The 25,882-nt window shown below is 43.6% G+C and overlaps 2 protein-coding genes across 2 annotated transcripts; both read left to right on the top strand.

The window, feature by feature from the left end:
• The first annotated feature begins 855 nt into the window (after positions 1-855).
• On the top strand, positions 856-1,867 carry LOC127330509 (fasciclin-like arabinogalactan protein 7). The gene has a single exon (XM_051356700.1). The coding sequence runs from the start codon at positions 931-933 to the stop codon at positions 1,693-1,695; it is 765 nt and encodes a 254-aa protein (XP_051212660.1). The 5' UTR covers positions 856-930; the 3' UTR covers positions 1,696-1,867.
• Positions 1,868-2,002: 135 nt separating this feature from the next.
• Positions 2,003-2,945, top strand: LOC127330510 (fasciclin-like arabinogalactan protein 7). Its single transcript, XM_051356701.1, has 2 exons — positions 2,003-2,330; positions 2,420-2,945. Exons 1-2 carry the CDS (start codon positions 2,064-2,066, stop codon positions 2,891-2,893), a joined length of 741 nt encoding a protein of 246 aa, XP_051212661.1. The 5' UTR covers positions 2,003-2,063; the 3' UTR covers positions 2,894-2,945.
• The last annotated feature ends 22,937 nt before the right edge of the window (positions 2,946-25,882 follow it).

The following is a 25,882-nucleotide window of genomic DNA, read 5'->3' as shown; positions in this document are numbered from 1 at the left end:
TGCAACGTCACGATCTATTCTTCGCCGGAAGGCCTCCGGCGACGAGCTTCTGCGGCAGCTTACAATAGCTCTTGCCAGGATAGCGACTCAGACCAAGAGGGGGCGAGAATAGGGGTTCACGAGGACTGCAAGCTAAACTTGAGTGCGATGGTGTGCTCGGCGACAACAGGAGTGGATGGAGGCGAGCGGATCGACAACGGCCGAAGTTCGAAATGAAGAAGATGTAGGCGACGAACTAGGGCACCCTGTGATGATTCCTTTGAGTGGGCGACATGGTGCTATGCGGAGCTTCTCGTCAACTCGGCGATGGCGGGTGTGGATGGAGGCTAGCGGATTGACAATGGCGGTCATAGAGGTAGGGCGGCACGCTTTGGCGGGAATAAACGTGACGTTTGGGCTGCGCCGGGAGGGTGGGATTTGTTTTACACCGCCCTAAATATGATTTATATTTACATCCCACGAGGCAAAATATACATCACCTGTCGGATACCGATTTTTTTTTTCCCAATATGACAATCTATAAGTTAGTTTTGTATCATCACCCTTGTAATAAATCACCTGTTAGCCTTATCTTACCCATTCCAGGCCAAAATAAATCGTGTCTATTATGCACGAAGAACCAATTGTAGTCACCCCTGCCGACACCTTCAGACAAACATTCCCGATCATGGCGTATCAACGTATCAGATCTTCAGTAGTTCAGTTGACCGCTCAACAATGACAGCATAGCTAACACCAGCCAATGCCAACCCGGGCATGTACTTTCGACCTTGTTTATGCCATCAATCATACTCCCATGTGCTATAAGTACGTCCTGCATGCCTTCGTAGAGCTTCACCACAGCCACAGCCTCGATCAGTATTGAGGTGCAGCTGCTGATCATCTGCATTTCAGCAAACTCGTGTAGTGCAAAACACGATTTGTGCAGAAATGGAGTTCAAAGCGGCCGTCCTCGTGAGCACACTGCTCTGCCTCGCGCTCTCCCACGGGGCACTGTCCCAGAGGCCGAGGGCACCGATCGTGGAGACCCCGGCACCCGCGCCGGCGCCGGCCTACGTCGACCTCGCCGAACTGCTCTCCCTCGCCGGGCCCTACGGGACGTTCCTCGACTACCTCACCAAGACCGACGTGATCAAGACCTTCCAGAGCCAGGCCAACGACACCAAGCAGGGAATCAGCGTCTTCGCGCCGCTGGACTCGGCCTTCGCGGCCGTCGACAGCGGTGCGCTTTCCAACCTCACGAACGACCAGCTTCGGTCGCTCATGCTGCACCACGCCATGCCCAGGTACTACCCGCTCTCGGCCTTCTCCAAGCTGGCCGCGGCGAGCCCGGTGCCCATGTTCGCGTACAAGGTGAACGTCACCGACCACGCCGGCATCATCGGTGTCGCGTCGGGCTGGGCCACCGCGAAGCTCGTCAGCAGCGTCTACTCCACGTCGCCGGTCGCGGTGTATGCGCTCGACACCGTGCTGCTGCCCAAGGAGGTCTTCCCGACCGCCCCGGAGGTAACGCCCGTGGCCGCGCCGGCGCCGGCGCCGGGGCGTGGGGGCAAGCCGATGGACGACGCGCCCGCCGCCGGAGGGCGTGGATCCAAGGCCAATGTCGGTGACAAGGGTTCGTCGTGCCGGATTGGCGGTGGGCGCCTTCTGGTCGGCTATGTTGTTATGATGGTCTGTGGGTTTTTGATGATCTAGTAGGTCGATAATCCCTTGCATGCATTGGCACGTGCTGGGTTTTATTTCGTTATTATGGTAAAAAGTGTTCGTTGATTCGTTTATTCCTTCGCCGAAATGGCCACACATCGCAATGTATTCATCCGCAGCTTGTAATTCTAGACTAGTATAATAAACATGATCCTTACAGTTACAGATTGTGACGTTGAATACACACGGTTCAGTATCATGGTTTGACACCGTCCTGATCGATCCTCCGAAGCGCCTGAAAACGAGGAACCCCAAAGATCTCAGCGAGCTTTGCACACACCACGGCGGACACAGATCGCTCCTCCATTAATTTCCTCGTTCCGGCCACACTCGATCACCAGCTGTGTTCTTCTCGCACGATGAAGTTGGCTGCTGTTGGGCTGATCACCACCGCGCTGTCCCTGTCCCTTCCGCTCGCTGGCGCTTACCGTCCGCTCGCCGGTGACGCGGGCAACCGCGCCAACCTCACCCAGATCCTAACCCCGGATCGGCCATTCCAGACCTTCCTCAGGTACCTCAACCAGACCAACCTCCTGGAGGTGTTCCAAAACCAGGCCTACCGAACCCACCAGGGCATCACCATCTTCGTCCCCGCCGACAGGGCCTTCGCCGCCGTCCAGCCGTCGGTAATTCCAACAGACAAGAACATGATGACGATCATGCTGGGATTAATGTTCTCGAACTCTCTATGATGTTGGCAATTTGTCTGTTGCAGGTGCTGGCTGGTCTGAAGAAACACCAGCTCAAGAACCTGATGATGTACCACGCGCTGGCCCGGTTCTACGCGCTCAAGGAGTTCGACGGACTGAGACGGGCCAACCCGGTGACCACGTTCGCCGGCGGGCTGTACACGGTGAATGTGACCTACGACGCGGGGGGGATCCGCTTGCTGTCGAGGTGGGCCGAGGCCAAGATCGTCGGCACCGTGTACGGGACCGCGCCCATGGCGGTGTACGAAGTCGACAGGGTGTTGCTCCCGGAGGCGATCTTCCGCGTCCAGCCACCCGTCGACGCGACCCCGACAGAGCCTGCCCCCGCGGCGAGCGCGCCTGACGCCAAGGGTGTCGACGCGAAGACGACGCCGGGAAATAAGGCGGGAGGGAAGAACTCTGCGTGCAGAACGGGGAATCGGTCCGCGAGGTACGCGGCCGCCATGGCGTTGTGTGCCGCGACGCTGGTGGCACTTTGATTCTGTACTGGAGATTGACACACAAACTGCGGAGTTGTAGATTGTATTTTCAATAGGGCTAAACCCTGTTTCCATTACTTGCTTATAATGAATTTACATCATCTCAGTTATTACTACAAATGCGCATCAACAACCACCAGATGCAGATACAATCGAAACCAATAGCAAGAAGATGCAACAGAAATTAAGCTTCATCATCCGTCCTACAGACTTCCCTCCCTCGATCAAAGACCATACACATGTGATCTTTGTGAAGATGATTCGCTGATGGTTTTTCGACATAGTGGCGCCCTCTAGCCCAGCTAAAGATCCCCTGACGATCTTTGGGCCATGTCTCTCTACGTGGTTTTTTTTTTTTTTTTTTTTTTTTTTTTTTTTTTTTTTTTGCGAAACATAGCACAATCAAAGATGCTCACACATACGCACACACACTCACCCCTATGAACGTACACACGTATCCTATCCCTATGAGCACCTCCAAGAGACTGCGTCGAAGAACTGATCCGGCGGGTCTTGAGATTGACGAAATCACCACAGGCGCCTCGCTATCGACGGGAATATCGCCTCCCACTGGAAAATATTCCGCCTTTATGAGACACCAAAGTGTCAAATCTGGGATTTGAACTCTGATGGACTGGGGTTGCCAGTGCTCTCCTAACCATCCAACTACAGGTTGGTTTTCTCTACGTGGAGATGTTGGCAACCCAACATCTTTCTAAAAAGTTTAACATGTGTGAACCATTTATGATTTATCGACATTCGCATACAACGGATAAGCTGCCACCTTAAGAGATAAATGAAGAAAATCCTAGCCATCCTTGGTGGCTGAGTGAGAGAGAACAAGAGTGAAGCCACTACATGAATACTATAGTAAGAGGGAGAGAGAACACATTAGAACACCACAATCAAGTGAGAAGAGATTAAGTAGGAGAGGTGATTTTCATCGAGATTTCTTATAATAGACCTATGCGTCTTCAAACTGGTGTTTAGATGCTCAAACGTGCTTATATTGGCTCCAACCTTCTTAAGCTTATTACTTTTTTTTTTCTACAAGGAACATATATTAATATCCCGAAGACATCAATTACACCTAGCCTCTGTAACAAAGCATTGCCGTAGAGGCATTACGGATACACACAATCAAAAAAAAAGAATTACAAAAAAGAAAAGTCAGTGGTCTATTTATTTGAACAGTAGTACTAACACCACCAAGACAACACAAGAAGTCCAGCTTATCCAAGAGCGACACCTCCAAGAAAGAAACTATGCACAAGCGTCGTCGTCGCCCGGTCATAGATCTTAGGTTTTCACCCTGGAGAAAGTCCTCGCTCTCAAAATAATGCGTTCAACAACGTCATTGTCAGGCGCAACCAATGAAGTCCAGACCATGGATTTTCATCCTGAAAGGTAAGACTTGAACTTCATCTAAGCTTATTACTTACTTTGAGTACTCCAATAATATTAGATGGTTATATTAGATGGTTTGAGATTTAGGTAAGTGAAGCGTCATATTTTAGAGTTGTTTTGTCAGTTCAAACTATTGCATTTTCAGCAGAGAGCAACTTTAAGAGACAAACAGTTTAAGAAGGCAAACAGTATCCGACTTAGCTATTTTTTGTTAGTATGTTGGGAACAGTATGTCTTCTTGTCTACCAAATTTGATGTTGATTGGATTTGTGGTTTAAAGGCAGTTTGTTAATGACCGAAGGGGACATATACTATGGTATCTCTGCTCTGTTGTTATCTTACCTCTTGTAGTTGTTGTTATCAGTGGGCCACAACTAAAATATGTTTTAATCCCTAGAGGTTTTGGAGAATACTCTGTACATGCATGGACCGGTTGGCCCACATGCGTGGTTTTTCTCTCCTCGTTTGAGTAGGTTTTTCACGTAAATCCGTGTATCACTTCTGTGTGTACTTGTTTTTATGCCGGATATCTACTGGTTGAAGCTACCCTCGAAGTTTATTTTTCACATAGGTTAGTGGGGTGATGGCGTGTAACTCACACGTTCGTTGGGAACCCCAAGAGGAAGGTATGATGCGCACAGCAGCAAGTTTTTCCTCAGAAAGAAACCAAGGTTTATCGAACCAGGAGGAGCCAAGAAGCACGTTGAAGGTTGATGGCGGCGGGATGTAGTGCGGCGCAACACCAGGGATTCCGGCGCCAACGTGGAACCTGCACAACACAACCAAAGTACTTTGCCCCAACGAAACAGTGAGGTTGTCAATCTCACCGGCTTGCTGTAACAAAGGATTAACCGTATTGTGTGGAAGATGATTGTTTGCAGAAAATAATAGAACAGTATTGCAGTAGATTGTATTTCAGTATAGAGAATTGGACCGGGGTCCACAGTTCACTAGAGGTGTCTCTCCCATAAGATAAACAGCATGTTGGGTGAACAAATTACAGTTGGGCAATTGACAAATAAAGAGGGCATGACCATGCACATACATATTATGATGAGTATAGTGAGATTTAATTGGGCATTACGACAAAGTACATAGACCGCTATCCAGCATGCATCTATGCCTAAAAAGTCCACCTTCAGGTTATCATCCGAACCCCCTCCAGTATTAAGTTGCTAACAACAGACAATTGCATTAAGTATTGCGCGTAATGTAATCAGTAACTACATCCTTGAACATAGCACCAATGTTTTATCCCTAGTGGCAACAGCACATCCATAACCTTAGAACTTTCTGTCACACATCCCCGAGATATCAATGGAGGCATGAACCCACTATCGAGCATAAATACTCCCTCTTGGAGTTACAAGCATCTACTTGGCCAGAGCATCTACTAGTAACGGAGAGCATGCAAGATCATAAACAACACATAGACATAACTTTGATAATCAACATAACAAGTATTCTCTATTCATCGGATCCCAACAAACGCAACATATAGAATTACAGATAGATGATCTTGATCATGTTAGGCAGCTCACAAGATCCGACAATGAAGCACACTGGGGAGAAGACAACCATCTAGCTACTGCTATGGACCCATAGTCCAGGGGTAGACTACTCACACATCACTCCGGAGGCGACCATGGCGGCGTAGAGTCCTCCGGGAGATGATTCCCCTCTCCGGCGAAGTGCGGAGGCGATCTCTCTGGATCCCCGAGATGGGATCGGCGGCGGCGGCGTCTCCGGAAGGTTTTCCGTATCGTGGCTCTCGATGCGGGGGTTTCGCAACGGAGGCTTTAAGTAGGCGGAAGGGCAGGTCAGGAGGCGGCACGAGGGGCCCACACCACAGGGCCGCGCGGCCAAGGGGGGGGCCGCGCCGCCCTAGGGTGTGGCCACCTCGTGGCCCCACTTCGTCTCCTCTTCGGTCTTCTGGAAGCTTCGTGGCAAAATAGGACCCTGGGCGTTGATTTCGTCCAATTCCGAGAATATTTCGTTACTAGGATTTGAAACCAAAAACAGCAGAACAAAGACAAGCGGCACTTCGGCATCTTGTTAATAGGTTAGTTCCGAAAATGCACGAATATGACATAAAGTGTGCATAAAACATGTAGATAACATCAATAATGTGGCATGGAACATAAGAAATTATCGATACGTCGGAGACGAATCAGCATCCCCAAGCTTAGTTCTGCTCGTCCCGAGCAGGTAAAACGATAACACAGATAATTTACGAGTGACATGCCATCATAACCTTGATCATACTATTTGTAAAGCATATGTAGTGAATGCAGCAATCAAAATAATGTATATGACATGAGTAAACAAGTGAATCATAAAGCAAAGACTTTTCATGAATAGCACTTCAAGACAAGCATCAATAAGTCTTGCATAAGAGTTAACTCATAAAGCAATAATTCAAAGTAAAGGTATTGAAGCAACACAAAGGAAGATTAAGTTTCAGCGGTTGCTTTCAACTTATAACATGTATATCTCATGGATATTGTCAACATAGAGTAATATAATAAGTGCAGTAAGCAAGTATGTAGGAATCAATGCACAGTTCACACAAGTGTTTGCTTCTTGAGGTGGAGAGAAATAGGTGAACTGACTCAACATTGAAAGTAAAAGAATTGTCCTCCATAGAGGAAAAGCATCGATTGCTATATTTGTGCTAGAGCTTTGATTTTGAAAACATGAAACAATTTTGTCAACGGTAGTAATAAAGCATATGTATCATGTAAATTATATCTTATAAGTTGCAAGCCTCATGCATAGTATACTAATAGTGCCCGCACCTTGTCCTAATTAGCTTGGACTACCGGATCATCACAATGCACATGTTTTAACCAAGTGTCACAAAGGGGTACCTCTATGTCACTTTGTACAAAGGTCTAAGGAGAAAGCTCGCATTGGATTTCTCGCTATTGATTATTCTCAACTTAGACATCCATACCGGGACAACGTAGACAACAGATAATGGACTCCTCTTTTATGCATAAGCATGTAACAACAATTAATAATTTTCTCATATGAGATTGAGGATATATGTCCAAAACTGAAACTTCCACCATGGATCATGGCTTTAGTTAGCGGCCCAATGTTCTTCTCTAACAATATGCATGCTTAACCATAAGGTGGTAGATCGCTCTTACTTCAGACAAGACGAACATGCATAGCAACTCACATGAAATTCAACAAAGAGTAGTTGATGGCGTCCCCAGTGAACATGGTTATCGCACAACAAGCAACTTAATAAGAGATAAAGTACATAAGTACATATTCAATACCACAATAGTTTTTAAGCTATTTGTCCCATAAGCTATATATTGCAAAGGTGAATGATGGAATTTTAAAGGTAGCACTCAAGCAATTTACTTTGGAATGGCGGAAAATACCATGTAGTAGGTAGGTATGGTGGACACAAATGGCATAGTGGTTGGCTCAAGTATTTTGGATGCATGAGAAGTATTCCCTCTCGATACAAGGTTTAGGCTAGCAAGGCTTATTTGAAACAAACACAAGGATGAACCGGTGCAGCAAAACTCACATAAAAGACATATTGAAAACATTATAAGACTCTACACCGTTTTCCTTGTTGTTCAAACTCAATACTAGAAATTATCTAGACCTTAGAGAAACCAAATATGCAAACCAAATTTTAGCATGCTCTATGTATTTCTTCATTAATGGGTGCAAAGCATATGATACAAGAGCTTAAACATGAGCACAACAATTGCCAAGTATCACATTACCCAAGACATTATAGCAATTTACTACATGTACCATTTTCCAATTCCAACCATATAACAATTTAACGAAGAAGAAACTTCGCCATGAATACTATGAGTAGAAACTAAGGACATACTTGTCCATATGCTACAGCGGAGCGTGTCTCTCTCCCATAAAGTGAATGCTAGGATCCATTTTATTCAAACAAAAAAAAAAAAAACAAACCGACGCTCCAAGCAAAGTACATAAGATGTGATGGAATAAAAATATAGTTTCAGGGGAGGAACCTGATAATGTTGTCGATGAAGAAGGGGATGCCTTGGGCATCCCCAAGCTTAGACGCTTGAGTCTTCTTAGAATATGCAGGGGTGAACCACCGGGGCATCCCCAAGCTTAGAGCTTTCACTCTCCTTGATCATGTTGCATCATACTCCTCTCTTGATCCTTGAAAACTTCCTCCACACCAAACTTAGAACAACTCATTAGAGGGTTAGCGAACAATAAAAATTAACATGTTCAGAGGTGACACAATCATTCTTAACACTTCTGGACATTGCATAAAGCTACTGGACATTAATGGATCAAAGAAATTCATCCAACATAGCAAAAGAGGCAATGCGAAATAAAAGGCAGAATCTGTCAAAACAGAACAGTTCGTATTGACGAATTTTATCGAGGCACCAGACTTGCTCAAATGAAAATGCTCAAATTGAATGAAAGTTGCGTACATATCTGAGGATCACTCACGTAAATTGGCATAATTTTCTGAGTTACCTACAGAGAAAACAGCCCAGATTCGTGACAGCAAAGAAATCTGTTTCTGCGCAGTAATCCAAATCTAGTATGAACTTTTCTATCAACGACTTTACTTGGCACAACAAAACACTAAACTAAGATAAGGAGAGGTTGCTACAGTAGTAAACAACTTCCAAGACACAAAATAAAAACAAAGTACTGTAGGTAAAAACATGGGTTGTCTCCCATAAGCGCTTTTCTTTAACGCCTTTCAGCTAGGCGCAGAAAGTGTGTATCAAGTATTATCAAGAGACGAAGTGTCAACATCATAATTTGTTCTAATAATAGAATCAAAAGGTAACTTCATTCTCTTTCTAGGGAAGTGTTCCATACCTTTCTTGAGAGGGAATTGATATTTTATATTACCTTCCTTCATATCAATGATAGCACCAACAGTTCGAAGAAAAGGTCTTCCCAATATAATGGGACAAGATGCATTGCATTCAATATCCAAGACAACAAAATCAACGGGGACAAGGTTATTGTTAACGGTAATGCGAACATTATCAACTTTCCCCAAAGGTTTCTTTGTAGAATGATCAGCAAGATTAACATCCAAATAACAATTTTTCAGCGGTGGCAAGTCAAGCATATTATAAATTTTCTTAGGCATAACAGAAATACTTGCACCAAGATCACATAAAGCATTACAATCAAAATCTTTAACCTTCATCTTAATGATGGGCTCCCAACCATCCTCTAGCTTTTTAGGAATAGAGGCTTCGCGCTCTAGTTTCTCTTCTCTAGCTTTTATGAGAGCATTTGTAATATGTTGCGTGAAAGCCAAATTTATAGCACTAGCATTAGGACTTTTAGCAAGTTTTTGCAAGAACTTTATAACTTCAGAGATGTGGCAATCATCAAAATTCAAACCATTATAATCTAAAGCAATGGGATCATCATCCCCAATGTTGGAAAAAATTTCAGCAGCTTTATCACAGCAGTGATTTCAATGATTTTAGCGATTTCGGAGTAGTTTCTCGCGCTTTGCATTAGAAGTGGAAACAATGCTAACACCAATTCTTTTATTATTAATACTAGGAGGTGCAGCAACATGTGTAGCATTAGCATTACTAGTTGTGGTAATAGTCCAAACTTTAGCTACATTCTTCTCTTTAGCTAGTTTTTCATTTTCTTCTCTATCCCACCTAGCACTTGATTCGGCCATTAATCTTATATTCTCATTAATTCTAACTTGGATGGCATTTGCTGTAGTGACAATTTTATTTTCAATATCCCTATTAGGCATAACTTTCGATTTCAAAAGATCAACATCAGCAGCAAGATTATCGACTTTAGAAGCAAGTATATAAATTTCCCAAGCTTTTCTTCAACAGATTTGTTAAAAGCAGTTTGTGTACTAATAAATTCTTTAAGCATGGCTTCAAGTCCAGGGGGTGAATTCCTATTATTGTTGTAAGAATTCCCATAAGAATTACCATAGCCGTTGCCATTATTATAAGGATATGGCCTATAGTTGTTACTAGAATTGTTCCGGTAAGCATTGTTGTTGAAATTATTATTTTTAATGAAGTTTACATCAACATGTTCTTCTTGTGCAACCAATGAAGCTAACGGAACATTATTAGGATCAACATTAGTCCTATCATTCACAAGCATAGACATAATAGCATCAATCTTATCACTCAAGGAAGAGGTTTCTTCGACAGAATTTACCTTCTTACCTTGTGGAGCTCTTTCCGTGTGCCATTCAGAGTAGTTGATCATCATATTATCAAGAAGCTTTGTTGCTTCACCAAGAGTGATGGACATAAAGGTACCTCCAGCAGCTGAATCCAATAAATTCCGTGAAGAAAAATTTAGTCCTGCATAGAAGGTTTGGATGATCATCCAAGTAGTCAGTCCATGGGTTGGGCAATTTTTAACCAGAGATTTCATTCTTTCCCAAGCTTGAGCAACATGTTCACTATCTAATTGTTTAAAATTCATTATGCTACTCCTCAAAGATATAATTTTAGCAGGGGGATAATATCTACCAATAAAAGCATCCTTGCATTTAGTCCATGAATCAATACTATTCTTAGGCAGAGATAGCAACCAATCTTTAGCTCTTCCTCTTAATGAGAAAGGGAACAATTTTAATTTTATAATGTCACCATCTACATCTTTATATTTTTGCATTTCACATAGTTCAACAAAATTATTAAGATGGGCAGCAGCATCATCAGAACTAACACCAGAAAATTGCTCTCGCATAACAAGATTCAGTAAAGCAGGTTTAATTTCAAAGAATTCTGCTGTAGTAGCAGGTGGAGCAATAGGTGTGCATAAGAAATTATTATTATTTGTGGTTGTGAAGTCACACAACTTAGTATTTTCAGGGGTGGCCATTTTAGCAGTAGTAAATAAAGCAAACTAGATAAAGTAAATGCAAGTAACTAATTTTTTTGTGTTTTTGATATAGCAAACAAGATAGCAAATAAAGTAAAACTAGCAACTAATTTTTTTTTGTATTTTGATTTAGTGCAGCAAACAAAGTAGTAAATAAAACTAAGCAAGACAAAAACAAAGTAAAGATATTGGGATGTGGAGACTCCCCTTGCAGCGTGTCTTGATCTCCCCGGCAACGGCGCCAGAAAAAGAGCTTGATGGCATGTAACTCACACGTTCGTTGGGAACCCCAAGAGGAAGGTATGATGCGCACAGCAGCAAGTTTTCCCTCAGAAAGAAACCAAGGTTTATCGAACCAGGAGGAGCCAAGAAGCACATTGAAGGTTGATGGCGGCGGGATGTAGTGCGGCGCAACACCAGGGATTCCGGCGCCAACGTGGTGTAGGATAACGTTGCATAGAAAACAAAAAATTTCCTACCGCGAACACGCAATCCAAGCCAAGATGCAATCTAGAAGACGGTAGCAACGAGGGGGTATCGAGTCTCACCCTTGAAGAGATTCCAAAGCCTACAAGAGGAGGCTCTTGTTGCTGCGGTAGACGATCACTTGCCGCTTGCAAAAGCGCGTAGAAGATCTTGATCACGATCGGTTCCGGCGCCACGAACGGGCAGCACCTCCGTACTCGGTCACACGTTCGGTTGTTGATGAAGACGACGTCCACCTCCCGTTCCAGCGGGCAGCGGAAGTAGTAGCTCCTCTTAAATCCGACAGCACGACGGCGTGGTGTCGGTGGCGGTGGAGAAGTCCGGCGGAGCTTCGCTAAGCTACGCGGGCTATATGGAGGAGAGGGGGGCGGCTAGGGTTTGGGAGGGGGTGGCCGGCCACTTCAAGGGGGGCGGCCAGCTTGTGGTCTTGGGGTGGCCGGCCCCCTCCCTTGGCCCCTCATTATATAGGTGGATCCCCAAGTGTTGGTGTCCAAGTCTTCGAATAAGACCCGAACCAAAAACCTTCCATAAGAGGGGGAAACCTAGCCCAACTAGGACTCCCACCAAAGGTGGGAGTTCCACCTCCCATGTGGGGGGGTGGCCGGCCCCCTAAAGGGGAGTCCACTTGGGACTCCTCCCCCACTAGGGTTGGCCGGCCGACTCCACCTTCCTTGGTGGTTTCTTCTGGACTTTTCTAGAACCTTCTAGAACCTTCCATAGAACCTTCCGCGACATTTTAATTCACATAAAATGACATCCTATATATGAATCTTATTCTCCGGACCATTCCGGAACTCCTCGTGATGTCCGGGATCTCATCCGGGACTCCGAACAAATATTCGAACTCCATTCCATATTCAAGTACTACCATTTCAACATCCAACTTTAAGTGTGTCACCCTACGGTTCGTGAACTATGCGGACATGGTTGAGTACTCACTCCGACCAATAACCAATAGCGGGATCTGGAGATCCATAATGGCTCCCACATATTCAACGATGACTTTTAGTGATCGAATGAACCATTCACATATAATACCAATTCCCTTTGTCTCGCGATATTTTACTTGTCCGAGGTTTGATCTTCGGTATCACTCTATACCTTGTTCAACCTCGTCTCCTGACAAGTACTCTTTACTCGTACCGTGGTATGTGGTCTCTTATGAACTCATTCATATGCTTGCAAGACATTAGACGACATTCCACCGAGAGGGCCCAGAGTATATCTATCCGTCATCGGGATGGACAAATCCCACTGTTGATCCATATGCCTCAACTCATACTTTCCGGATACTTAATCCCACCTTTATAGCCACCCATTTACGCAGTGGTGTTTGGTGTAATCAAAGTACCTTTCCGGTATAAGTGATTTACATGATCTCATGGTCATAAGGACTAGGTAACTATGTATCGAAAGCTTATAGCAAATAACTTAATGACGAGATCTTATGCTACGCTTAATTGGGTGTGTCCATTACATCATTCATATAATGACATAACCTTGTTATTAATAACATCCAATGTTCATGATTATGAAACTAATCATCCATTAATCAACAAGCTAGTTTAAGAGGCATACTAGGGACTTCTTGTTTGTCTATATATCACACATGTACTAATGTTTCGGTTAATACAATTCTAGCATGATATATAAACATTTATCATAAACATAAAGATATAAATAATAACCACTTTATTATTGCCTCTAGGGCATATCTCCTTCAGTCTCCCACTTGCACTAGAGTCAATAATCTAGATTACATTGTGTAATATCCCAGGTTTAGAGGCAACAAAATGAGAGAAACACCAAAGTGTGCAATGCATTCATGCATAGAAAATCCGGGGAATTTTCGCGCTTTCAAATAAAACTTACCACAGTAACTGAAGTTTCACTTGACTTGCTGGAATTGAAGTAGATCAGCAAGTCAAGCGCTATAAACTTCACTGTGATCTTTGCTAAAACCTTATTTTGGGTAGAGATTATTTGATCTATGGATTAGATCAAATGGAATTAGAATTACAACAACACATTCTTTAAGAATCAAACTCTAACTTATTAACACTTAAAAGTTAGCAACTACCTTTGGGTGTAAATTAATTCACTTCTAAACTTATTACCAAATAAGGTAAACCACAGGGTCTAAAGTGCATAAAAGCCACACATTCTTATTTAAATCATAACTTATTAAGTATATGGAATATCATAAAACTAAATCCATTTACATTACGATTTATAGTTCAAACTATTTGAATCAAACTGACTATGAGTATTTTGAAACTCATATGATCATGCCTTGGTGAAATCAAACACTAACTATCCAAATTTGAGGAATAACCTTCAACCTTGATCTTTTGATCAATATTATAATATAAATCCAATCAAATATGTTATAGTGACTCATCAACATTAATAAACCATCCACAAGATATTTAGTAACAAATGCCACTTGGCTATCCAAGAATAAATCATATGAGAGGATAATGATCTTGCCACATAGGATGAAAATATCTACATGACTTGCATCCTAAGCTTTGCCACCTCATGCTCAAAGGATTGCTATGGATGAGGGCATGACAACCAAGCACCTTAGTCATCTAACCAACACAAGAGTCACCACCTATGTGTCATGATACTAGAGCTTGCCCAAGCCTATAAATAGAGCTACACCCTTCATCCATTTGCTCATCAAGTACCATGATACATGGTAACAAACACATAGAGCCACTCCATGTGAATTAGCTAGGATCAAGATGAAGAAGCTAGGAGGTGGAGGCATACCACAAGATGCAGGTTTATCAGATTTCCTGAAGAACAAGCTACAGAATATTGCAAGGTAGAATCCCTAGGCAAACCATATATTTAGAGGATCATATCATCATATCTTGAGTAGGACCTTAGGCTATTACAAGACATTTAGAAGTGAGAGAGATTATAGATGCTAACCATAGCCATGTCTATCCTAGAGAATTTTAGAGTAGTATTACATCTTACTTGTTTAAACCAACCTTTAATCTTGTAGATGAGAGCCATGTTCTATTAGTGAAACATAACCAAAGCTTATGCTCATATTCTAATCCTAGTTGTGTATCACATTAGTGATCACTACTTAAACCCTAGACCACATTTGAATTTCAATTCAAGTATCACTTTGGATTATAAGTAGAACCCTGCCATACCTCATGCCTATTTAATACTTCAATTAGTGAAGTATTCCCAAAACCATAAACCTTGTCATATGGAACCAATCCACATGAAATAATATGTCCTAACTTGTGCATCATGGATCACAAGTATAAACTAATCCATATGTACTTAGGACTAAATATCATTTGGTGAGTAGAGTGAAACCAATATCCAAATCATCTTCTTAAACCTGTAAAACAAAACAGAAATCAGTTTGTATTCAAATAGCAAATTCAAATCAATAAATAAAAACAAGATTTTAAAAGAGAAAAAGGAAGGAAAGCCTTACTGTTGTGGATATACTTCATAGGTATACCATCGACATGGTCCGATTCCGGCAAGCCCGGGTGGCTCACAGATGGTGGTGATGGCTTATGACCCACCGGGCAGCCCAGTTGCTGTTGATCCTAAAGGATGAAGTCCAGCCCAGGATAGGGAAGCCGGATCCCAGCCGACCATCGGAGGAAGTCGGATCCGTGAAGGTCCATGTGGAACCCGGATCCATGGAGGCCCAGGAGTAACCCGGATCCATGGAGGCCCAGGAGTAACCCGGATCCATGGAGGCCCAGGAGTAACCCGGATCCATGGAGGCCCAGGAGTAACCCGGATCCATGGAGGCCCATGTGGAACCCGGATCCAGTACGACGTAGGGAGGAAGGCAGATCCTTGACGTACACGGCAAGACCTTGTACCGTAGTTAGGCGACCTGTAATCCGGCTAGGACTCTCCATGTAAACCCTAGATCCGTGCGCCTTTATAAGCCGGATCCTGGGAGCCCTAGAGGCACGTTCACGTTCACGTTCACGTTCACGTGCACGTTCAGAACAACCACAACTCATTGTAACAACGCGAAAGCGCCCAGATAATTCCAGACAAGCAGCAGTAGGCCCTGTCATCGTGCAGGTGTTCCGAAGCTGGGTAAATCGCGTACCACCGTCCCGAGAGCACTCCGCCCTATGGCCCCTACTTCTTCTCCCCCTCGTGAGGATCCCTCCTCCGGGGTACCGTCGATTAGGCAACGACAGTTGGCGCCCACCGTGGGGCCTGCGGCGTCTGGAGGCCGGAACCGGGCGGGTTCCACATCTTCATCTGCGAGACCGTTGATTTCGACGGAAACGCACTGTTAAGTAATGTAGCTACGACCGCCGCCGAGCAGGACGCAGCTGCAAAGATTCGATCTGGGTTGCTGGACCTTCCTAAGGAAGACTCCGCCTTAGATCTGAAAATTTCAAATTCTGGTTTCGGTAGCCGGATCCGCGCCTACGTTTTTGGTAGTCGGATCCGCACCTATGTTTTTGGTTGCCGGATCCGCGCCTACGTTTTTGGTAGTCGGATCCGCACCTATATTTTTGGTTGCCGGATCCGCGCCTACGTTTTTGGTAGTCGGATCCGCACCTATGTTTTTGGTTTCCGGATCCGCGCCTACGTTTTTGGTACTCGGATCCGCATCTATGTTTTTGGTTGCCGGATCCGCGCCTACGTTTTTGGTACTCGGATCCGCACCTATGTTTTTGGTTGCCGGATCCGCACCTACGTTTTTGGTAGACGGATCCGCACCTATGTTTTTGGTTTCCGGATCCGCGCCTACGTTTTTGGTACTCGGATCCGCACCTATATTTTTGGGTAACCGGATCCGCACCTCAATTTTTGGGTAGCCGGATCCGCACCTCAATTTTTGGTAGTCGGATCCATACCTATTTTTGGTAGTCGGATCCGAACCTATATTTTTGTAGCCGGATCCATACCAAAATTTTGGTATGTGGATCCGCACCTAAATTTTTGGAAGTCGGATCCACACCTAAATTTTGGTAGGTGGATCTGCACCACTGCGACAATCAATCTCGCACCGGCTCGACGGAACGCTGAAGAAAAACCACCACGACCGACGTTGACTCCGCTCCAAACAGCTAAGTGCCTATTTATATTTAATATTTTAATATTTTATGATCATGAGATTAAGATTGGTTCACTCATATCCTGAGTCTTTTACCGCTTTCGCTGTTGGTCATATCTTTCCCACGATTTGCCTTGCGCTCGTGAAAAACTTTGTACTGTTTTTGCCGCTTAAGGCTCGATGCTGCAAAATTTCCGCCTTCGGGCGTTAGCTTGAGTTTTCTGGCCTACACGTTTTCTGTTGTTTTATGTGTGGATTCCTTAGTAGTGACATCTCGGTACTTAAAGCCGGCCTCTGTTTTTGAGGTTCTTGATTGTTTCGCTATTAAGCGCTATCGCCTCAGCAGATGTTCTGTGTTTAAAGTTTGCCGTCTCGCGAAAAGTCAAGCATATAAACCAGAAGAACGGATAAACCAGCACTTGCTTAAAACATATAAATTACATTAACTGTTCAAGATAGTCGAGTTGTTTCCGCCTTGACAGTTTTATGTTGTTCAACTGCTGCATAGTTTCAGCTTTAAAACATTTGTTCAAAGGCCGTTTTTGTTCCGCCTTACATTTGTTCGTTGAACATGATCAAAGAAACAATTTAATACAAATATGTTTTTATGTTTATGTATCAGGTACATGACACTTGGACGTACAACAGTCTCCCGAGGTTAGGCGGATCCATGGCGTGCACAGCTGGAAAAGCAACTTGAGTCTTGATTCCGCTATGCTTTGCCGGAACCAACCCTCGGGGGCTGCGGTTTGATCTTAGGTGAAAAGTGTGTTTCCTTTCGGGTATCAGTGCTGGAAATTTCCGCCTAGATGCTTGGGATTTACGCTATTCCTAAGTCACATATAAAGATAAAGCTACTCTAAGAGCACCAAGCCGGATTTTCAAGTAAATTCACCTTGGCGCTCGGGGGCTACACCGATGAAGTTCTCTTTGGAGCAATAGGCCGGAAATTTTCCACCTTGACGCTTGGGGGCTAAGTTTCTGAGCATCGAGTCTCTTTGGAGCAAGCCGACTCAACGCTCGGGGGCTACATACATATGGTTATGTCAAGCAAAATTTCAAAGATGGCGAAAATCTGGCTAACTAGTCGGATCCGCACCTAATTTTTTGGTAGCCGGATCCGCACCTAATTTTTTGGTAGCCGGATCCGCACCTAATTTTTGGTAGTCGGATCCGCACCTTAATTTTTTGGTAGCCGGATCCGCACCTAATTTTTTGGTAGCCGGATCCGCACCTAATTTTTGGTAGTCGGATCCGCACCTCAATTTTCGGTAGCCGGATCCACACCTAATTTTTTGTGTTAGTCGGATCCGCACCTATATTTTGGGTAGTCGGATCCACACCTATATTTTGGCTAGTCAGATCCGAACCTACATTTGGCTAGTCGGATCCATACCGAAGATTACGTTGGATGGTGTCTCCGAAGAATCTGACCATTGGATCATGAAGTTTCCGACCAATACTTGGTTGGAGATACGAAGTTTGGAGTCCTTCAAGATTCTCTATTATTCGTTCCAGCCAAAGGATGAAGATACATGCGCAAGCTGAGTTGGATGGAAGAACGGTGAATCTTGGAGAACTCCGGGGGCTACTGTTGTGGATATACTTCATAGGTATACCATCGACATGGTCCGATTCCGGCAAGCCCGGGTGGCTCACAGATGGTGGTGATGGCTTATGACCCACCGGGCAGCCCAGTTGCTGTTGATCCTAAAGGATGAAGTCCAGCCCAGGATAGGGAAGCCGGATCCCAGCCGACCATCGGAGGAAGTCGGATCCGTGAAGGTCCATGTGGAACCCGGATCCATGGAGGCCCAGGAGTAACCCGGATCCATGGAGGCCCAGGAGTAACCCGGATCCATGGAGGCCCAGGAGTAACCCGGATCCATGGAGGCCCAGGAGTAACCCGGATCCATGGAGGCCCATGTGGAACCCGGATCCAGTACGACGTAGGGAGGAAGGCAGATCCTTGACGTACACGGCAAGACCTTGTACCGTAGTTAGGCGACCTGTAATCCGGCTAGGACTCTCCATGTAAACCCTAGATCCGTGCGCCTTTATAAGCCGGATCCTGGGAGCCCTAGAGGCACGTTCACGTTCACGTTCACGTTCACGTGCACGTTCAGAACAACCACAACTCATTGTAACAACGCGAAAGCGCCCAGATAATTCCAGACAAGCAGCAGTAGGCCCTGTCATCGTGCAGGTGTTCCGAAGCTGGGTAAATCGCGTACCACCGTCCCGAGAGCACTCCGCCCTATGGCCCCTACTTCTTCTCCCCCTCGTGAGGATCCCTCCTCCGGGGTACCGTCGATTAGGCAACGACACTTACCTTGCTGGACAGCCGAAGCAGGCCTCAGCAGCCCAGCAGCAGCCCGAAGCCAACCCAGCAGCAGCCCAATACCTGACCCAGCCCACCAAAGAAACGGTCCATACCGTTTCGGTAATAAAAGGGAGGCCAACGCCTTCGTTCTCTTCTCCGGTGGCGACAGCGCGCAGGAGAACGTCGGCCACATCCTCGCCGACGATAAGATCAACCCCGGACGTTGTCAGTCATTCCAGAACCTCGCTCAATCATCCTTGCATCCGAGTCTATCCCTTGGCGCCAAGATTCACGCCCAATACACCTCCATCATCAGCCTGGCATCCCGGCCACTGCCGCCGGCGAGGTGACGAGATAGACCTCGTCGTGGCCTATAAATACGCCCTGAGTTCCGCACTGAAACCCTAATGTCTCGCCGCCCAGCCATTCTTCCTCAGTCACCCTCTATCTCTCAACTTCTTTCCTCACTGTTCGCCGGCGAACTCCATAGCGCCGTCGATTGAGAGCACCCCGGAGTCCGTGGCGTAGCTCGTTGGATGCGCCCGATGCCGTAGGACCTTCTGGCGGAAGGAATCGAGAAGGGGAGCTCGGAGCAACGTCAATTTCTATTTTCCCCTTTCTCCGGGCATCGCCGGGAATGGCGAAATAGGGCCAGCTCCAGTCCACCATCGACACCATTGACCACTCCAATCGCCTCCTGGTGAGATTGCGCACCTCTAGCATCCTCCAATCCTTCTCGGCATCACGTGTAGCTCAATTTCGAGATCATACCGACTCGCACCGCCGCGGAGATACTCGCCGGAGCTAGCTCCGGTGACCTTTTCGTGGTGGCGTTCTCACTATCCTGCTCAGTAGGTCGGGGCGGTTCGTTTGGCGATCTCCGCGCACGCGCGGGATGGCCAGAACGCCGACGCCGTCGTTCACCGGCGCGTCTCCGGCGTGGATGACGTGGCAGGTGGGACCTCAGGGTGTATTTGTCTGGTCTTCGCCCTCGTGGCATTTGACCTGGTCAAAGGACCCACCTGTCGGTCACTAGAGTTAGATCCAGATTGGTACAGTTAGTATTTTCTGTTTAATTTTAAAACCAGAAATATCTGAAACTTTGCCAAAATTTGTAAAATTCATTTTAACTCAGAAAAATCTAAATAATATATCAAAATGCTCACAAAAATAAACTCTATTCAAATAAAATATAAAACAAAAATGTGTGTCAAAATAAAATTTCACTTATTTTTAACTTTGTTAATTATGCCTTTTCAATTATTAAAAATACAATTTGAATTCAATAACTAGTAAAGTTATAAAAATTAAATTTTAACTATTCAGTAACTAAGTAAAATGTTAAGATTAATTTTACTTATCATATTTACATTAACTTAATTATTAGTGGTAATTCATAAACCCTAATTTGCAAATTACCATTTTCTTTAAATAGTAATAACTCAAGAAAATATTATAAGCTAATATTATTTTGATAATTTAAAACTTGTTTACTTAAACATCTTTAGTTAACAAGTTAATTATTCTAAAAACTAATAACAATTGTTAAACCCTAGTACTTAATTAAACCTAAACATGAATTGCCCTAATTATTAATTCTTGTGGAAATTAATAAAATGTTAAACCATTACTAATTTTGATTCAAAGTAATTAGTAACCACAACTCTATTACCAATCATCATTTTAGGAGTTGTACCATAATTTAGAAACCCTAGTTCCAATTGAGTAAGACCTTGATTCCATTATTTTATGTGATCATTTAAAAATGCTTTAACCCTAAACCCTAGTTGCTTATCAAATGTGATAATGTGAATGTCACCTTACATAGAGAACCATATTATGTGACCAACAAATACAAGTTATGATCCACTAGCATAAAACCAAGTCACATGAGATTATCATTTCATGTCCCTATTCAAACCTATATGATTCCCTAAGTGTCACCAAGATATAAACCCTAACTTGTTAATTAGATTAGTACCATTGATCACCACTCCTACACACCATACCACACCATTAGGATCAACCTCAACCATCATGACTTAGTAGAACCATAATTATGAACCCTAGTATCAACCTTGTGTAATAATTCACAACACCTGTTCCTATCCCACTAAACCCTACTTAAGGATCATAAACCACTTAGCTTGGAAACCATTAGTGATTTCTTAGTGAAACAAATAGGAAGTTATGGTAAACCTAAACCATAGTAGACCATAATAGCTAATTATAGAACCATCTTAATAACCATCCTTTGATATGATGCTTAGAAGAAACCATAGCAATAAACCTATCAATACTTGCTACATATAAACCCATTCTACTTAAAGAACCCAACTAGTTCCTATTAGTGAACTAAATGAATCCAATAGTAAACCCTAGAAAGCCATAGCTCCTATGTATAATAGTTCATATTCTTATTTAACCTGTTCTTCAAAAGTTATTCTTTTGAAGTATAGTATAAGTAATCATCAACCATGTTCTGTAGAACTTAAAATTGACAACTGTTATTTACATATTATTCCATCACTATTCTTTATGTGTATAATTATTATGATGTCTTATATCACTTGGTTATGATGCTAATATAACCAAACCCTAATAAGAACCTTGTTTGAGAACCATTATAAAAGTGCAACCAACCCTAAAGAAATCTTTACAACTCATACATCCTAAATCATCGAGATTAGGTTACGCTTGGGACGATTGCATCTCATACTATGCATTACAGCATCTTTGCTAGTTCTTTAAACATTGTCCTTACCGGACGATGATGGTATTTCAGCATTTGGAGTTATCACGTATCGAAGCTTTTGCCTGCATAATCTTGCAGTCAAGTAACGCACCTCTGCAGAGTGTATCAAATTGTGGCTGTCACTCCCTGTTCCGGGAAGGGAACTGCGAAAGCGGCAGGAAAGGAACTCCACGAAGTTCTGGTCAACCTGTGAAGACTGACGGGCATAGTTTTCAGAATAAAATAAACCTTTTGAAGAAATGTTTATGAAAACTTGCATTGGCCTATGACTTTCTGGTCTATGGCTGTAGCTAGTGCATGATACACATATTTCCTAATATGAACTTGCTGAGTACGCTCGTACTCATTCTATCTCGTTTGAACCCCCTTCTTAGAGCAAGGCACCGAAGGAGAAACTACCGTGGAACTCGAAGACAAAGGAGTCAACTGCAACAAGGTGAAGAAGCAAGCAAAGAAGCCAATGGAGTCAACTACTGTATCAGCTAGAGTGGAACTTAGACTAGTAATAGAAGGGAACATTTCCCTAATCCTAGCACCTAAGTAGCTAGTTGTCTATAGCAAGCCAAGTAGCTCTTTAGCTTGAGTTAGCAATAAGTTAGTCTACGAGTCGTTCTTCTGGAGCTTTATTTGAACTTTTACCTCACTGTAAAGTAGGAGGCTGTGTTGATCTTCTGTAAACAGTTTGTGTATCCTTCTATAGACATGCCTTGGACTCGCATATGTTTCTGTTGTACCACTCTGAGAGATGTAATATGGGTGGAACGGTGTTTCACTTGTGTTATGTCAACGACTTGTGTACTACACCATGCAGTGGTACGCTGGGTCATCACACATTGTAATATACCTAACACCCATGGCATTCTGGTGTTGGTCATGCTTTGCCCTAGGGAGAGCTTTAGTCAACGGATCTGCTACATTCAGATCAGTGTGTACTTTGCAAATCTTTACTTCTCCATCTTCGATGTACTCGTGAATCGAGTGGTAACGCAGCTTGATATGCTTCAGCCTCTTGTGTGACCTTGGCTCTTGTGCATTGGCGATGGCACCCATGTTATCACAGTAAATGATTAATGGGTCCAATGCACTAGGAACCACACCGAGCTCTACAATGAACCTCTTCATCCATACCGCTTCTGATGAAGCCTCTGAAGCCGCTATGTACTCGATTCTCGTTGAAGACTTCGCCACCGTGCACCGCTTCGAGCTTGCCCACCATCGCAGCACCATTCAATATAAACACGTACCCAGATTGTGACTTAGAGTCATCAGGATCAGTGTTCCAACTTGCATCGGTGTAACCGTTTACAACGAGCTCTTGGTCACCTCCATAACAAAGAAACATATCCTTAGTTCTTTTCAAATACTTCAGGATATTCTTGACCGCTGTCCAGTGTTCCATTCCTGGATCACTTTGATATCTCGCTAGTCAAACTAACAACATGTGCTATATCCGGTCTAGTACATAGCATGGCATACATGATAGATCCTACTGCCGAGGCATAGGGGATATTACTCATCCTTTCTCTTTCTTCTGCCGTAGCCGGTCCTTGAGTCTTACTCAATACCTTGCCTGGTAACATAGGTAAGAACCCTTTCTTACTTTCGTCCATTCTAAACTTCTTTAGAATCTTGTCCAGATATGTACTCTGTGATAGCCCTATTAGGCGTCTTGATCTATCTCTATAAATCTTGATGCCTAATATATACGATGCTTCACCAAGGTCTTTCATTGAAAAACTATTATTCAAATAACCTTTAACACTGCTTAATAGTTCTATATCATTCCCGATCAATAATATGTCATCTACATATAATATCAGGAATGCTACAGAGCTCCCACTCACTTTCTTGTAAATACAGCCTCTCCATGACCTTGTATAAACCCGAAGTCTTTGATCACCTTATCAAAGCGTCGGTTCCAACTTCTTGATGCTTGCTTGGTCCATAGATTGAACGCTGAAGTTTGCATACTTTGTCAGCATTTTTAGGATCGACAAAACCTTTGGGTTGTACCATATACAACTCTTCCTCAATGTCTCCATTAAGAAACGCCGTTTTGACATCCATCTGCCAAATCTCATAATCGAAAAATGCAGCTATTGCCCACAAAATCCTCACAGATTTTAGCTTCGCTACAGGTGAGAAAGTCTCATCGTAGTCAACTCCTTGAATTTGTCGGAAACCCTTTGCGACAAGTCGAGCTTTATAGACAGTAATATTACCATCAGCATCTGTTTTTCTCTTGAAGATCCATTTATTTTCGACAGCCTTTCGGCTATCAGGTAAGTCTACCAAAGTCCATACTTTGTTATCATACATGGATCCCATTTCGGATTTCATGGCTTCTTGCCATTTGTTGGAATACGGGCTCATCATCGCTTCTTCATACGTCGCAGGTCCTCATCATTGTTATCCACAATCATGACATTTAGACAAGGATCATACCAATCAGGAGTGGCACGTTCCCTTGTCGATCTGCGAGGTTCGATGGTTTCCTCGTTCGAAGTTTCATGATCATTATCATTAGCTTCCTCTGTTGCCGGTGTAGGCGGTGCAGGTACAACTTCCGATCTTGCGCTACTCGATCAACGAGTATAGATTCATCAATCTCATCGAGTTCTACTTTTCTTCCAGTCACTTCTTTAGTGAGAAATTCTTTCTCAAGAAAGGTTCCGTTCTTAGCAACAAAGATTTTGCCTTCGGATCTGTGATAGAAAGTGTACCCTATAGTTTCCTTAGGGTATCCTATGAAGACGCATTTCTCCGCTTTGGGTTCTAGCTTGTCCGGTTGTAACTTCTTTACATAGCCTTCGCAACCCCAAACTTTCAGGAACGACAGCTTAGGTTTCTTATTAAACCATAATTCATACGGTGTCGTTTCTACGGATTTTGATGGTGCTCTATTTAAATGAATGCGGCTGTCTCTAATGCATAACTCCAAAATGATAACGGCAAGTCAGTAAGAGACATCATACTACGAACCATATCTAAGAGATTTCGATTACGACGTTCGGACACACCGTTTCGTTGAGGTGTTCCCGGCGGTGTCAATTGTGAAAGTATTCCGCATTTCTTTAAATGCATGCCAAACTCATAACTCAGATATTCACCTCCACGATCAGATCGTAGAAATTTGATCTTCTTGTTACGTTGATTTTCTACTTCACTTTGAAATTCCTTAAACTTCTCAAAAGTTTCGGATTTATGTTTCATGAAATAGATATACCCATATCTACTCAGATCATCTGTGAAGGTTAGAACATAACGATAACCACCGCGCGATGCTATGCTCATTGGTCCACATACATCGGTATGATTTCCAATAAGTCAGTAGCTCGCTCCATCATACCAGAAAATGGAGTCTTTGTCATTTTTCCCATTAGACATGCTTCGCATCTATCAAGTGACTCAAAGTCAAGTGATTCAAGTAATCCATCAGTATGGAGTTTCTTCATGCGTTTCACTCCAATATGACCAAGGCAGCGATGCCACATATAAGTAGAATTATCATTCAATTTAATTCGCTTAGCATCAATGTTATGTATATGCGTATCACTACTATCGAGATCTAACAGAAATAAGCCATTCTTTTGTGGTGCTCGACCATAAAAGATATTATTCATAAAAATAGAACAACCATTATTCTCAGACTTGAATGAATAACCGTCTTGCATTAAACAAGATCCAGATATAATGTTCATGCTCAACGCGGGTACAAAATAACAATTATTTAGGCTTAAAACTAATCCCGAAGGTAGATGTAGAGGAAGTGTGCCGACAGCGATCACATCGACTTTGGATCCATTTCCAACGCGCATCGTCACTTCATCTTTCAGTAGTCTTCGTTTATTCTTTAGTTCCTGTTTCAAGTTACAGATATGAGCAACCGAACCAGTATCAAATACCCAGGTACTAGAACGAGAACCAGTGAGATAAACATCTATAACATGTATATCAAATATACCTTCTTTCTTCTTCTTGACAAGGCCGTTCTTCAGATCAGCCAGATAATTGGAGCAATTACGCTTCCAGTGTCCCTTCTCCTTGCAGTAATAGCACTCA

The sequence above is a fragment of the Lolium perenne genome, chromosome 2 (assembly GCF_019359855.2).
Source record: "Lolium perenne isolate Kyuss_39 chromosome 2, Kyuss_2.0, whole genome shotgun sequence".
Taxonomy (NCBI): Eukaryota; Viridiplantae; Streptophyta; class Magnoliopsida; order Poales; family Poaceae; genus Lolium; species Lolium perenne.
Note: the sequence above shows the minus strand (reverse complement) of the source record. Positions and strands in the feature narration are given on the sequence as shown.

Coding starts and splice junctions, on each gene's coding strand:
- LOC127330509 (XM_051356700.1), top strand. CDS start 931: ATGGAGTTCAAAGCGGCCGTCCTCGTGAGCACACTGCTCTGCCTCGCG.
- LOC127330510 (XM_051356701.1), top strand. CDS start 2,064: ATGAAGTTGGCTGCTGTTGGGCTGATCACCACCGCGCTGTCCCTGTCC. Junction 2,331..2,419: donor TCGCCGCCGTCCAGCCGTCG/GTAATTCCAACA, acceptor TGTCTGTTGCAG/GTGCTGGCTGGTCTGAAGAA.